The following is a 15,513-nucleotide window of genomic DNA, read 5'->3' as shown; positions in this document are numbered from 1 at the left end:
GTTTAAAGCCTCAGTTAAATGGTTCAATATGAATACCGACGAAGGGCATTTTGCAGGCTTTGCCTTCAGCGCTATTGGCATAAACTAAACTGCTGGGGAGACTGATGAGAGGAGACGAGGAAACCTGAGAAAAATCTTTGTTGTGCACCCAAGGAAAAAAACCCAACATATCCTTAAAACCATTTTATTTATTCAGGAAGAAGGTTTGTTTTAGATGTGGTCAGGGCTCCACAAGGCTCTTTCAATTAAGAGGCATATGGTGTTCGATATGTACAGAACAGCTATTTGATTATTTCAGCACAGCTGGCTTGGTGATGACTGGGAGATCTGCAGCTTCAGACAGATGAGATAATGCAGTTTGTGCTGGCTGACCCTGGTTGCAAGAAGTTAAACACTAGGCGTCAATCATGCAAAGGAAAAGCCTCTCATTACAAAAAACCCAAGTTGTTGAGGTTGTCTTAATTGCACCACGTATGTTTTCAATTGAAAATGAGCCAACCTGCCCTGATAATTGAAATAACCTTTAAAAACTAAATGACTTTCTCCAGCCTTTCATTTTTGTTAACAGTTCAAAATATTTTCATTTCTGCTGCTGTAGCTAGGCTGATGGTTCTTCAAACTCTCAGAACTCACCTAGAAAGCTTTTCTGTAAGGACCTGAGTGAGGCTATATGTATATTTACTAAGGACAGCAATGTCACAAGCATTTCAGCCCTAGAGAACAGTGATCAAAAATAAATGAAGAAAGTGTCCACTAGATTCAGAGCTGCAGTGTCAGAACAATGCTTTTTTCCCATAAAGAACTGATAAGAGCACACAGTACAAAAGACTACAAACCACAGGAGATAATTCAGCTCTTCCAGCCTGTTAAGTGGTTAGTAGCTAATTGATTATGGTCTGATTATGTGTAATTGATTGTGTTAAAAACACAGGGAAAAGCTGGAATAAAGATTAATAATAATAAAGATGATTGCGTCTTGGATGTTAGGATTTACTCAACAATGGAGCAACAGTCTCTGTGCTTTAATTACACTGCACAGGCTTTGAACCATTCGTACACTATTTTTATATACTTGTTCGATTAGAAAAATGAAAAATAAAACACTACCAACGGCTGACACCAACTGTTAAGTAATAAACAGCAAATATCCACAGACCTAATTTATAATTAGGAGCATGATTTGTATAATTAAAAGGTTCGAAAGAAAACTTAGTTATAATTTCATTTTCACTTTTTTCCCCACCTGCTGTTACCCTGTTAATTGACAGTTATCCATAGTAAAAAATAAATCCTTTCAAGTCTTGATTGTCTATTTAATCACTCTGAGCATCTAACACTGCACATATACATACATAATAAACCCCTTAATTAGAAAGGTACGCCTGAAAACGGCCGCCTGCTTGTACAGACTAATGAAATTTCCTGTATAACTAACTTTAAATTGCAACAAGCTAAATGCAAGTGTTAGAAAGATAAACAGAGAAAAATCAAGGTCGATTTACCATTTTCCTGAATTATGGGTGTATAACACTTTGCATATTTCTAAGAATTATTCACAGTAATGACATTCAAGAAGATAAACGGGTTTATTGCTGTAAGACAATTTTATTCTAGAAAGTGCTCTATATAACGTGATTCTTCAAGTTCAGGTAGTTGAAACTCATCTAAGGCACTAGAGGACAAATACTGTATTTTGATTTAAGGCAAAACTAATGAGTGGCGAAGAGAGAAACGGAAATGACCAGGATCAGTACAAAATAAGAATCTGCAACATCATGACTGCAGCACAGAAACGATGGAGGCAATAGGCAGGACACTGCTGAGCATTATTGGTCTGAAGAAATCCCACAGGAGACCACAAGAGACATAAAAACAACCAAGTCGATGTAATCCAGAAAGAGATCAAGATGTTAGGCACAGACACAAGTTTATGGGAGACTTAGTCCCTTTTCACACTTGCTTGCTTCCTCACATTTCTGCACTTTTCTGCACTTTTCAAGTCCGTTCCCACACGAAGTAAAGCAGCTTGGTGTTCTCATATTCAGGAATGCAAAACCAACCTAAATTCCAGCAAATTGTATATTTTGGGAATGTAAATGTGACATTTATATGTCACATATTACATGATTGAGAAAGGTGACACACCTATACAGAAACCTGACCAAGATGGATATTTAATTTACTGGAACACTATTGGTACTGCACTGTGCACAGCACTACTATCATAGTGCCACTTAAAATTAGCGTTTTATTTAAATGCTTTGACGTGGCTTATAGTTAACTGGCTTTGCTCAGTACTTTCCCAGAGTATTATTTTCAAATCCCCCCCCCCCTTAAAAAGGTCTGATGCCGACAATTAACACTTAGAAGAGACACACATTTATCAACTGTGGGCAGAGTGGTGGCTCTGTGGCTCAGGAACTGCACCTGTGGCTGGAAGGTTGTTGGTTCAAATCCCACAGCCCGCAGAGGAATCCTACTCCATTGGGCCCCTGAGCAAGGCCCTTCACCCCAACTGCTCCAGGGGCGCCGTATAAACGGCTGACCCTGTGCCCTGACCCCAAGCTTCTCTCTCCCCATCTGTGTGCCTGTGTATCTCATGGAGAGCAAGCTGGGGTCTGCAAAAAGACTAATTCCTAACAGAAGAAATTGTATATGGCCAATAAAGTGATCTTATCTTAACTCTGTTAAGTGCGAGATGAGAGGATGCTTTTTGGATTGGGCACTAGTTTCATGTCAGGGTTTAGAACAGTCACCAGGAAGAATAAACTCTTATAACACTAGAAAAAGATGGTCTGTGTCCATTTTACAGATTTTCTCTCGGCAATGCTGATTGAATCACACATAGCAGGGTAAATGATTTACTACAGGTTCAACATTACATTACACAAGTCTACCATCATAATAAATACCAGCACCAAAGTGATTTTGTGAGTGTTACTGTATACTAGCGAACTAAAGGAAAACAATACTTATTACACACAGCTGCACTGCTGCTTATTAATTGCATAAGAATGTGCAAATACTGAACAGGTTTACCTTAACATGCAATAGTCAACTTGTGAACTTATGAAGTAAATCAAATGTTACTTTATATGTGACTTTATCACCAGGAAATCTTGATAAAAATGTACAGTGATGTATCTGACTTAACTATTAGCTACAAATACACCAAGCTGCAGTAACATGGAAAACATGTGAGGCAGTTACACATTTTCTACTATCTGCACACAGGCAGTGGGCACAACAATGGACACACCAATGTAAGAGCACACAAACTTCTGGGCCACCATGTGCAGCCAGTACAGTCTGTGCCAACCAGTATCTGCAGGAGGGATGCGGCATCATTTTTGCACGAGAAGGTCACAATCAAGAGTTCACCTCCTGAACGTGCACTGCTGGGTGTGATGGGTGTTTTGTGCACTGCAGCCCGACTATAGTATCCTGCTCTGCGGAGATCTCAGTGGACCGCTTCTGATTAAAAGGCTGCTCATGCCACACAGGCTGAAATTTGCAGTCAGTTGCTGCCTGTTTTTCCTTGCACTGCGATTTACTACCCAGATATCGTGATCTTGGATTATTACTGGCCATCCACTGGTTGCCCTTAGCTGATAATGACTTCCCCTTGGAGTTCCATGCTGACACCACAGGAGACACATGTTCAGGACACTTCAGCGAGACTGTCCTGGTCACTGAAACTCTTTCCCAACAGTCACTGAGGTCTCCTTTATTACAGGCAACCTGACCTGTCCTGAAGCATGCCGTGATATTAGTGTTAACTCATGAGCCACACCATTGTGGAAGCCCCTGCTTTCAATATACTGGTGTCCCTCATTTGCTCAGCTATTTCCATGTTTTACCATTGCTTGTGCATCCTGTTTCATTCTGGACTATACAATCTTAAGTTGTGAATGGTTTTGAACATTCTGTGATCTTTCACTGTGTAAGAGCCATCAGTAGAACACACACACACCCGAAATTTCACAGGAAAACTTCTATACAGCCTTTTTAAATAGTATGTTATCCAGCTGTAATACAAGTAGTTTCTGATTACCACATTCCAGTAGTGGAAGTTTGTTTGTAATTTAAGGCTACCTGATAGAAAGAAGTGCACTACAATAACGTTTGTATTTTGAGCTGTCACTCCAGTTCAAAATTATATCTGAATCTAAGGTGTTAAGAATGCACAAGTACAAGTCTTAGGAGTTCAGTAATTAATTGTAAGACAATAAAGACAATATGAAAAGCCTGTTTATTTTTAAAATGGGTGTCTCTAAGTCAACTCTAAGTGCCGTTTACCTTTCAAGGCAACAGTGCCTTTTCATGCACTTGTAAGTTAAAAAAATATATTAAGAGGCAGAAACTATGGGACAGGTGGATTTTGCGTTCAAGTCTGGCAGTGCATTAGTGATCATAAGTGACACATTCTGAGGTTAAGAATCTCAAGCAGAGATGATAGGTGCCAAGTGTGGGCAACATGCCTGATTGTGTTGAAGCAGCTGTACAGAGAAAGCTGTGCATGTCTCAAAAAAATGAAGTGACTTCATTTAACTTTGGAGATAAGTTAAATGAATTATAAGTAAAATCCTAACTTTCACTTTAAAAAATTGGTCTTTAAGCCTGTGATCTGCAAAACAGCAAATCAAGCATTCTGGAAGAAGCTCAACGAGCAAACTACATTAGTGAAAACTGCCAGGATATCCTGATCCTTGAAAAACATGAAGGCAATAGAGATGGAGCTACAAGAACTCAGAGAATATCACATATCCCACACTCTTAGAGGTATACATCTCAAATCTGCAGAGCAGCGATGCAGTGGAGCTGACGGAACTTGTCCCAGGTCCTCGCAGAAACCAAATACAGAGGCCTATCCAGACAACCCTACCTCCCGCCACATCGCCACACAGCTAAGCTCCAATGCAGAACCTGGAAACAGACACCCATGACTTGAAAGCCGAACACAACACCTCCCTTGACACCACCACCGCAGATACTGCAGTTCAGACACAGTAACATCAACCACAGCCGGTGTCACTATAAACACAAACGTGGCAATTGTTGTCGCCACATTTCTCTAGAACACTTTAAGTGTGATACACATCAGTTTACAACACTATGCTGTGCGCCTGAACCAAAGAATAGACATTCTCCTAGCAAAGGCAGGTCAAGACCCAGGGGGTCTTGATAGGACAAATGACATTGGCATAGACAGCACACTTTCCATATAAAACAAATTTAAAGACTTTAGAAATAAAAAAAAAACATGTAAAACCCAAACTAAACACAAGGTTTAGACTGAGATGAAAAAGACTACATCTTTTATGGTCACAGGACAGCTTTTCTGTAGAAAAGTTATCTGTACAGAAGTGATGGGTTAAATCAGTAGGGGATGGGCCTTAGTCAAACTGGGACTGGGACAGACAGAGAAATTCAAACACATCTAAACCAGAATGGGCAGGGGTAAGAATACACAAAATATCTGCACGTGAGATACACAGGAATGAAAGTCAAAAAGTACCAAAGGGAAAACAAAATGTAAAAGGACCAGGTAATTAAGCAATTATAGCTAAATGCCAGGAGTATCAGGAACAAAATACAAGAAGTGCATTAGCTGGGGATTATGATGGAACTGGAATCGATGGAACAGCGATGTTGAGAGAGTTTAAGAGCAGTAGAATGGGCGAGGACAAATGTGGAATCAGCAGAGAATGGACGGCCACAGTTTAAAGATATTCTGCTTGAAGCACAGAACAGATTCATCCCAAGAGTAAGCAAATCAAAGGCTAGGAATCAGTGGCCCAAATGGTTTAATAAATCAATCAAGAAAATATACAAAGGAAGAAACCATTTTATAAAATGATTTTAATGAAGAAAAGCATCTAATTAAAGAAAGGGAGTATAATGACATGCAAAGCACAGGTAACAAAGGATATCAGATAAGCCAAGAGCAATACATAACGGATACTGTAATGGAGTCTAAAATAAATAATAAAGTGGTTTCTCAGTATTACAATGGCAAAAGAAAAGTAAAAGATGAACTGTCTCAGAGTCAAAATGAGAAACTTTGAAATGATGAAAGGCAAATGATTGATGTATTGAATATTTCACTCAGGTGTTTACCTAGGAAGAAATCGACAACATGCCTCAGGCAAAGGAGAAATAATGTTCTAAATGAAATATTAGCATAGAAGAGGCATAAGTGTTACAGGTATTAGAAGCACTTAATATAAATCTCCAGGGTCTGTTGATAGTCTACCAACTGTACTTAAGGAAACAAGATGTTTTCCATTCAAGAGATGTATTATTAACTCTTGCATCAGTCACTCAAGACGGAGGTAATACCTATTGACTGGAAAATTGCTAATGTAGTGCTCATCCATTAAAAGTGTGACAAATCTGAACCAAGTAATTATAGCCACTCTAACTTCTATGCGTAAGATTGTAGAAACAATAATGAGAAATTAACTGGAGGATCATCTGTATGGTAATATGATCCTAGGGGATGTACAACACATTTAGAAAAGGTACGTCTTGCTTAACAAAGGTAAGGTAAGGTCTATTTGTATCTTCTGCAGGTTGTAATAAAGGTCTCTTCAGATCAGTTTTCAAGATATTAATTCCAATTCACTCAAGGACATACTGTACACATATTTGGACTGAGAACTGGTTATCTGATAGAACAGAGAAAAGGTGAATACTCAGATTGGGGTAATAAGTGGGGCAACATAGGAATTTCTATCAAGACCCCTGTTCCTTCTAATTTGCTTCAGGGATCATTGTTTTGGTCCAGTTAGTAGACTCTCTTTCCTAGCGTTAATCGGCTTGTTGGCACACCAGTCTCCATTGGTGGTTTAAACCAAATCTTTGAGCTGACATTGCCATTAACTGCGACCAACCGGCGCGTTTGTCCGCCTGCCGTCGGAGTGGGGGGGGGAGAACAAAGTAATGTAGAGTTCCAGTTAGTAGACTATTCATGTTTTAAGATGAAACTGGAAGATTAGCAAACTCCCCAGAATCAGAAAAGGAAATTTCAAAATAAGTATAATTCAAGACTGGGAAACACCTGGGAGAGGAGGTAAAATGTACCGTTCATACGTGTAGAGATCTGCAGGCAGGTAGCACCAACATATATAAATATATGATGGGACACACTGATCTTGAAGTAGCTACTTATGGAAAAGACTAAAGTGTCTATGTTGAAGAACGGCCAATTCTGAAAAGGCTAAAAGAAAACTACAAGGGGACTTGATTCAAGTATTTAAAAGCCTATAAAGGTCGGATAAGTTTTTTTTCTTCAGGATGAACAGTGAAATACAAACCAGAGGACAATAAAGGAAACCGTGTGGTCGTGGATTTGAAACGGGACAGGAGGCACTTCCTTTTTACGGAGGCTGGCGGGAGTCTGAAACAAACGACCCAGCCATGACGCTGAAGCTCTTACCCCGCCACCTTCCAAGAAACAGATGGAGGAGATCCTTGACTCAACTGGCTACTTACTGTACGACCAGACAGGCTTGATGGGCGGAATGGCCTCTTCTTGTTTTACAGGACGTTCTCGTTACCTACGTGTTCTACCTGGTAATATAATGTGAAACAGAGGACCAGGGACAGCTGTGCGTTCCCATTCTCGTCAGCCCATTGCCTGGGCCGCAACAGAAAGCCGAGCATTATTTGGTCCAGGGCAGGTCGGGGTGTTCACATGTGAGAAAACACACAGCCCTCAACAAATATGTCTGGTCCCTAGAGTAGCCTTGTCTCGATAGATTTTTAGTTGTATTGAATCCATGGATACCTAGTTGTAATTCTATTTGGATTACAAATATGCTTGATCACCCGCGTTTAAGAGCCAAAAACTTGCCCAAATTCTAAATCACTTATAGTAGATGCCTACAAAATCTCCAGCCTTCCAAGAATTAAAGTCTATCGATGGTCTAGTTAAGCAAATAATTGGAGCTCAAGATTTTGAAACAAATGCCAATAGACTTGAGCCTTAACAAAGCAGTCTGGAAGCAAGTATTTCAATACCAGGCAGAATGTGCTCAGTTCTTACAACTAAGCTTAAAATTAAATTATTTTTTTTTAAAAAGCATTGAATGCACCAGTAATTCTCCAGTCTGACTAGAATCTGGACATCAGTGAATCAGAAAAAAACAGACGCTTACAGCTCGACAGGGGAAACAAAATGGCAGGTTCGTCTTAAACAAATAGACATTCTTGGACTTCTGCAAGTACCACATGGGGTTCTCAAATATCTACTTTTAAACCAAACAACAGCACCTCGGGAGGCCGTCCTAAATCTATTCTCATGTGTTGTTTTGTGAGAGTTGTGAGAGAAACGGCGCAATCTGTTGGAAATTAAAGCTTTTTAATGGAATGGTGGTTTGAACAAATGATACCCAGGAAAGCAAAGTTGGCAGGGCCTTCTTTCCAGTTAGGGCCTGTCGAACTTTCCCTTTTTTCTTCCCCAGATTCTCACAAACTTTTTTAGAAAGGAGCTGCCAGGCTTTCCTTTTCATTATTCCCAGCTCATATCCAACTGTAGCCGTCATCTCCCCAGACTGCTCTGCCACATTTCCTTGACTTCATTTACTTTTACAAGCCCTTTCTACAGGACCTGTACGTATAAAGGCACCAGCTCTGTTTTTAGAGCCACAAGCTCTTGTGTATTAAAGTATAATTGGGCTTTTCCCATAACATATTTCAAATAAATAATGTATCGACTTCTGCCAAGTGCATTCGGGAGCTAAGGTCAGTAATTATCAAGCAGCATTTTTCTTCAATTCTGAGAGTGGGCTTAGAAAAAAAAAAAGGTTGTTTATACTGCAGTCAGTTCATTAAAACAATGCCTTCAACGAAATGCAAAGCAACCAGTCGTATGTCCCAATAAGCTTAAAAAACATCCTTTTTAAAAGACTAGCACGATCTCTCACAGCCATATCGTAACAGAGCTGCATCTACAGTGACACATCATTCCAAGACACATAACTGGGCTTTATTCATTTTGAAATAATGCTAATTACCGTTAAAGTAGCAGCAGTGCAAACATACGTTTCTGCACTTTGCTAGACAAAAATAAAAATGAAAAAGACGTTCAGAAAAAAGTGACCCATTGTGCAGGTTTCCACAATGGAGGCAGCATTGCAGGGGCCAGAGTTGCCACTGTGATGGCGTTTCTCCACATCCCGCTGCCTTTTGAGACTGTGCAGGGCATTACATACCTCGGAATGTTTTGTTTTTAATTTTTCACCCACTAAAAACCTTTTGTTTCACTGAGACGTAGATGTTGTTGCTGTATCGGCATTTAAATGTAGCCTGTGAAAAAATGAGTCAAATATTAAATGCACAAAATTAGCCTAGGCTACAGTGGATGCTAACTGTTAAATTCTAGATACAGAAAAGGCATTCCTATGATTATTTCAGGAGGAAACTGATTCAATCAGAACATGTGGCCTGTGAATGAACAGGGAGAGTGGAGAATGGCTACTGGTACACGTACTCCTATCAGCAATCTGACAATTCCTAAAGAGAGAAGCAATCAGCCTGTATCTCTGCAGCCTGGCTCAGGTCAGTACGGTTTTAAAAGCCAGACACGGCTCACGCAACCCTCTAAAACAAGCTGTACTCACACTTGACATGGCTGCGGGTGCATCAAAATTAAACAAGAGGGGATGAAAATGAACCAAACTGGCGTTATTGTCCATTCTGACATCTTGAGTTCCTGTTTAATTAACCAGCCAGTGAGAAAAGGCACAGAATCCCAGACTGGCTCAATCTGCTTCTCTCTATCCACTCTTGCTGCAATAAGTCTTGTAACCTTAGGCACTTCCCCCACGTTATGAAGCAGATCATATTTAAACTTGATTTCAGCTCGCATTTCAATTCATTTTAATATATAACACTCGGGAGTAATTCCATCTTTCAAATAAATTTGAAAAAAATTTGGATTCTCCACCAGCTGCCTGGAAAACGAGCGATGGCTCATTATCCTGATGAAATTTCTGCAGACGTACGGGCCGCTGACAGACTCAACTGTGACACAAACATATTTTCTGTGAACAGCCAGCTCTCCCCTAAAGCCAGTCAGGTGATGAAAACCAGAGAGGCACAGCACTGAGAAATGTTGGCCATTACATGAAAACCCTTCCTATTTATATTGCTTAGAACATTAAATAAAGCATTATTTCTCTCCTGCTAAAAAAATTAAAACACACATTGCATAGTTTTCATTAGACCATCTTACTGCACCCATGTGATGAGCAGCAGTAGCACTTAATGGTGAGTAGATACACTTTGATAACACAGCCAAAGGCAAGCACATCACACAGCCTATTACCCACCTTGATTTACATACACATGACTTATGGTTTTAGCTAGTTTTCAATCTGTAATTCCTAAACAATGAAATGTTAGATTTTCACTGGATGCCATTAGATTTCATTTAAAAAACATTTGTCCACATAATGAATATCTCCTATCACAACAAGATGTTCTTAAATATCATGATTTTCCATTCTTCATGCAACTCTTTAAGGGCAACAGCAAGATTTTCAAGAACAAGATCTTTTGAAAAACAAATGTTCATCTGAGGTATTGAAAACTTTAAGTTAGTCAAAACTATGCAATGTCACGACTTGCATATACTGTACAACATATCAGCCCCAGCAGTGGGCAACCAAGGAGTTTGACAAGTGACATATTAAAATGATCACATAACCACAAGACTACACCTGCTGAATATTTATTGCTTCAATAAAAGTTACTACTTATTTGAAGAAGAATGAACATTAGTTAGCCAATAAAATATAAAAAAATACATCCTGCATATTCCTTTCCTGCAATGGTAGGACATAGCACAATAACTGGAACAAATGTTTAGACAAAGTTTTAAATGCATGTTCAAGCAAGTTAACTTTTAAATGCAAAAACACGTACACCCACTATGAAAAACACATTAGGCTGCTCTTCTCAGAGTCCCCGGGGATTCTAAAATTAAATACAGCTTTATGTCTGATAAAAACTGACTTCTACAAGAAAGGCCTTTTTCTCTCTAACTCAAGATATCTCTTAATAGACTGTTCCCAATTTCTGTAAATGCATTCAGCAGGAAGATAACACTTTCTATTTTCTTGATGTGCTTAAAATAAAAAACTAAGCTGTTGCTTTAAAAAAATACATGCATCAGCTCTTATAACCTTTATGATGCAAACTGATTCTTTAAGTATTATGGCGCAAAGGGAGAAGGAGTCCCATTATATCTTAATCAGAACACACATTTGCTCTTTAAGAGCACAGAGCCAGATGAATCAATGTCGTTAAATAATCTTCGTTAAAAGCTCCTCAGATTCCAGCTACACGAGAACCAGCTTTCCCAAGCGTGTGGACATCAAATAGCACAAATAATTCCTAAAAACTTTTAAAGTCAGACTTTAAATGGCGTTACATATGTAGCAAGGCATGAAAAATTAATATGTTCAAGCCTTGAAATGTCAAGTGTAATGATCTCCACACTGCTTACCTCCTTAGCTTTCTGTTTCAGCCGAGCTTGCTCCGGGTCTTCTTGCCTTGAGCGACTCTGCACAGTTAAAGGAAAAACACAGGTTAACAGCTGGTTTGAGGACCTCCTCATCTGTTGCAGTGAGCAAAAAATAGTAAACGAAATGGGAACAGGATACAAGGTGTCAAGGACGCAGTGTTTAAATTCACAGAAGTGCAATTTCAAGCCTTCAGGCCTCACCCTATAAATCTGCTCAAAATTCAGCAGTAAATAGGCAGGTTGAAGGAGATTGTAATCAAAAGGCTTTATTAAGAATTCCGTAAACCAAGCATATTCTTCGCATATTTACCAAATTTTGAGAAGATGTGCATGCAAAAATGAGGGCAGCGCAATGTTATTTTGCATTTTACAGTAACGGCATTAATATTTTGTCAATTTAGACTCGGAGAGGCTTTGTGCTTTGCTTGAACTGAGAAGCTTATTTCGTCCGCCTTGCCTTATTCAACAGAAGAGATAGCCCATCCCTTCTCTTTGCTAATGGGCTTTAGATATATCAGGCTCTTCACGTACTGGCCAGTGTCTCAACTAAAACTGATACATTTGCCCTGGAGTCTAAGGATCGTCCCTGCAGACTTGAGTCATATATTAAACAGAGAGCATTTGAAGGAATTATTTCAATAGGTTCTCATTAAAGAGGTCAAACTGGAGTAATCCCAGGCTCAGAACAAACATGCAACCAAAAATATAGGAGCAGGGTTAGCACCTTTGGTTTATCAGGAAATATTCTACAGATTTGTGCTTACAGTTTACCTAATGCATACTTCAGGGTTCTAGAACTGACTAAAATAGACACTGAGAATTACATTTCAATTTGGTAAGTATGAGAAACATAAATTGTACTTCATAAGTTCCTGCATTCACAGAACAGAAGTAAATTAAAATATGACCCTCTCTACCAATTGCAAGACTTCTGGGCTTAATTGTATTAACTTCTATTGAAGCACAAGACGGGACAATTGTCATTGTAAGGGTTTGAAGTAATTGTAGGGCCTGGAAAGGATTTTAGTTCCATACAGTGTCCATTTTTAAGGCTTATTTAAAGAGAAATAAGAGAAAGTGCATGCAAGCAGGTTCTGTGAATACATTTCCACATGGGTGCAACCCAACCCTCTGCTGCTGCTGTTGCTGGTTAAGGTTTTTCTTTCAATAGTCAGACGGGCATGCTTGGTCTTACAATAACTTGGTAACCTCCCAGTTAGGACCAGTAGCAAACGGTTATAGCGGTCTCTCAGCTGCAAAGCTCAGATGGGTTTTGGTGAGACACATTTAGAGAGGTTAGCTAAGTTAGGTGGAGACGCATGGCTAGCTCTCCTGTAGTTATGTCTAGCCACCAGCTAGAGAGGACTCTCTGAGCAGAGGGTTTGGTCTGTACGGTTATTGAAAGGAACAACAGATTAACTCCAAAGTTTAGGGGGTCTGGTCTTGCCCTAAAGATTAGAATGGAGGTATAGCTCTCAGGTAGAATGTGTGGCAGCAGCTGCTAGGATAGATGGAAAGTTATTATGTCAGCAATCCGAGAACATTAGGAAAGTAGGTATGGGTTATGATAACCCCTTCCCTCTCCAAAAAGGATGTGCTAGGTAGATTAAGCCACTTGATAGGGATTACAGGTTTTGGTACTGGTTATGGTTCAATATTATGGTTATTAATGTTACAGGCTTAATAATAATAAATAATCCAGCGGTTCCTAGAAACGTAGCAGACACAGAGGCTGGAACTGGATTCAGCTTGGGAAAGCAACCAGGAGCTTTCCCCCGGGGGTTAAACTCACAGGCACCATCCTGCAGGGGACTCCAGACAGGCGAGAGAGCTCTCTGGGTTGTACGTTGGTTTATGGTCGAGGTTATGGATAGAGGGCTAGAGCCCTTCCTCCCCTCAGACCCAGAGAAGCTCATGGCGCCTCCGAAAGCTGGGCGTCCGGCACTGGAGAGAGGCGGGGTATTGGTTCGGAGACTTTGGCTGACAGTGTGCCAGGTTGACAAAGCCCCTGGCACAGCAGAAGAAAAAAATTCATGCTGCTGGCCAGCTAAAACGCCATAAATTCCCGTTCACACAGCTGAATTGTGGGCTGTGACTGGCAGAGGGAAAGTTTCACAATCGTTTGCAATTGATTTTTTCAGACCTTCGTAGATATCTGTACACTTGGAATGCAAACTGTCATAGTAACTAATACATGCCCTCCACCAAGAAATCCTACTGGGACGCTGTACCACTGTGGTTTGAAGAAACACTGTGCATCGCAGTCAGAAGAACAGATCACGGTTTACACAGATCTCTGTTTGAGCAAGTGTTTCCATTTCAAACAATAATGTAAATACCTTGGCATGTTTATTATTTCTCAAGAAGTTTAACGTCTGCCAAGTCTGCCCTTCCAGTATACTGTTTCACATGGCATTTGGAAAGCAGCTCTGATTACTGCCAGTGCGAGGTCGATTTTGGCTGTACACAACAAAGAGCTCTGAAAAATATTACCAGCTGTTTAAGGGAACTATAAAAAGTACAGAAATAAAAAACAATTGCCTATGAAATAGGTTAATCATATTCTCATGATCAAGTGTTTGGGTGGGTCATATATTCAGTTAGCAGGGGAATAATTATCCCCTGGATAACAACTCCTCCATTTCACATTAATGCTATTAGGATTGGGTCTTGTGTTGAAGTTGTACTTTAATAAGACTTATTTTCACAACACCCTAACAACTTGCAGGGAATAAGTAAAAAAATCAGGGTATCTATTTTGAATATTTAATCTGCTGTAGTTTTTATTTAGAGGAAAAGCTCTTAAGTTCACAGTTTGCATAAACACATATTTCAAAAGCATCAACTCTGGGATTCCAGTGCAGTAATAGCACTGAGCTTCACTTAGCAACATTTTAATTTTAGAACGAATTATTTTTTTTAATGTAAACTGCTATACATAATTATTGTTAGATTTAAAGAAGTTTTAACAGTTGCTAAATCTTCACTTTCAACCTGAAGGAGTGCTTTAAATATAGGAGAAGAAATAGTTCCTCCACCTGTGTGAAATGCAGTATCTTATGCACAAGCAACCCCACTACACAGCAGAATTAAAGAAGTAAGAAATGACTTCATTTACTAAATTAAGGGGGAACTTTAGGGGAACCTTGTACAAGCCAAAAAAGGAATTGAGCAAGGGCACTAGTGTCCCTTAATTCTATGAACAAAATGTGAAGACCCCAGTGTAATTTTTCATCTGAGGGACAACATCTTCTACAGCCCAGTGTCCCTGATCACCATACTACTTTAGTACTATACTTCTCCAATGGATTTTGGCCTTTTGTGTTCCAACAATTTACTTCCCTACAGAATTTATTTCAGTAGGTCTTTCGTCTAGAATGCCAAGCATACTAAAAGCAATAGAGAGAAAAGTAAAGCAAAAATAACAGGATTTATAAAGAGGTGCACGTTCTTTTGCACAGTCTTTTATTTCTCTACACACTTTACACCCGTTCTGTAAGATGTCATTAAAACGTTTGGGTGAATTTAAACCCAAACCGTAAACTTACGGTTGTATGTATGTATGTTTTAAGCCCACAGGGTCCCACTTTAAAAAAAGGCTCAATATTCAATGCTCAAAAGCCTATTCTGGCTTTTTTCTTACAAATTTTGTCAAAGCGAACTGTGTGCTGTAGCAGAGAAATCTCCATGAAGCAGTTCTGACTCGAAGCATTCAAGAGCACTACAGACCAGCCACTGCTGTAGTCGCCCCCCATTGTTAGACAAAGAAAGGCAGGCAGTTTCCAAAAATGAAACCCATACACTGCATTAAACTGCACTAATTTCTCTCTCATTAAGATGTCTGAAGACAATAGCAGGACAATGACAGCCTGCAGTGTGGGGTGGGACAACACTGTCAACACAATCCCATGTGGTCTTTGTTTGCCAGCCTCTATCCATTTGTCATTATCACTAGAAGGGCACCTCAAAGCCACTGCAAG

General features: G+C 39.7%; 1 protein-coding gene across 2 annotated transcripts in view; it reads right to left on the bottom strand.

The window, feature by feature from the left end:
• LOC102692312 (transcription initiation factor TFIID subunit 4-like) overlaps positions 1-15,513 on the bottom strand; it is a 90,226-nt gene that overhangs the window by 34,705 nt on the left and 40,008 nt on the right. For both annotated transcript variants that reach the window (XM_015368350.2, XM_015368351.2), the window contains exon 13: positions 11,516-11,572. In XM_015368350.2, coding sequence (XP_015223836.2) covers positions 11,516-11,572 — 57 coding nt within the window. The remainder of the gene's footprint in view (positions 1-11,515; positions 11,573-15,513) is intronic.

This window comes from Lepisosteus oculatus, chromosome 20 (genome assembly GCF_040954835.1).
Source record: "Lepisosteus oculatus isolate fLepOcu1 chromosome 20, fLepOcu1.hap2, whole genome shotgun sequence".
Classification (NCBI taxonomy): domain Eukaryota; kingdom Metazoa; phylum Chordata; class Actinopteri; order Semionotiformes; family Lepisosteidae; genus Lepisosteus; species Lepisosteus oculatus.
The sequence above is the reverse complement of the archived record's forward strand: the minus strand, read 5'-3'. Positions and strand labels throughout refer to the sequence as shown.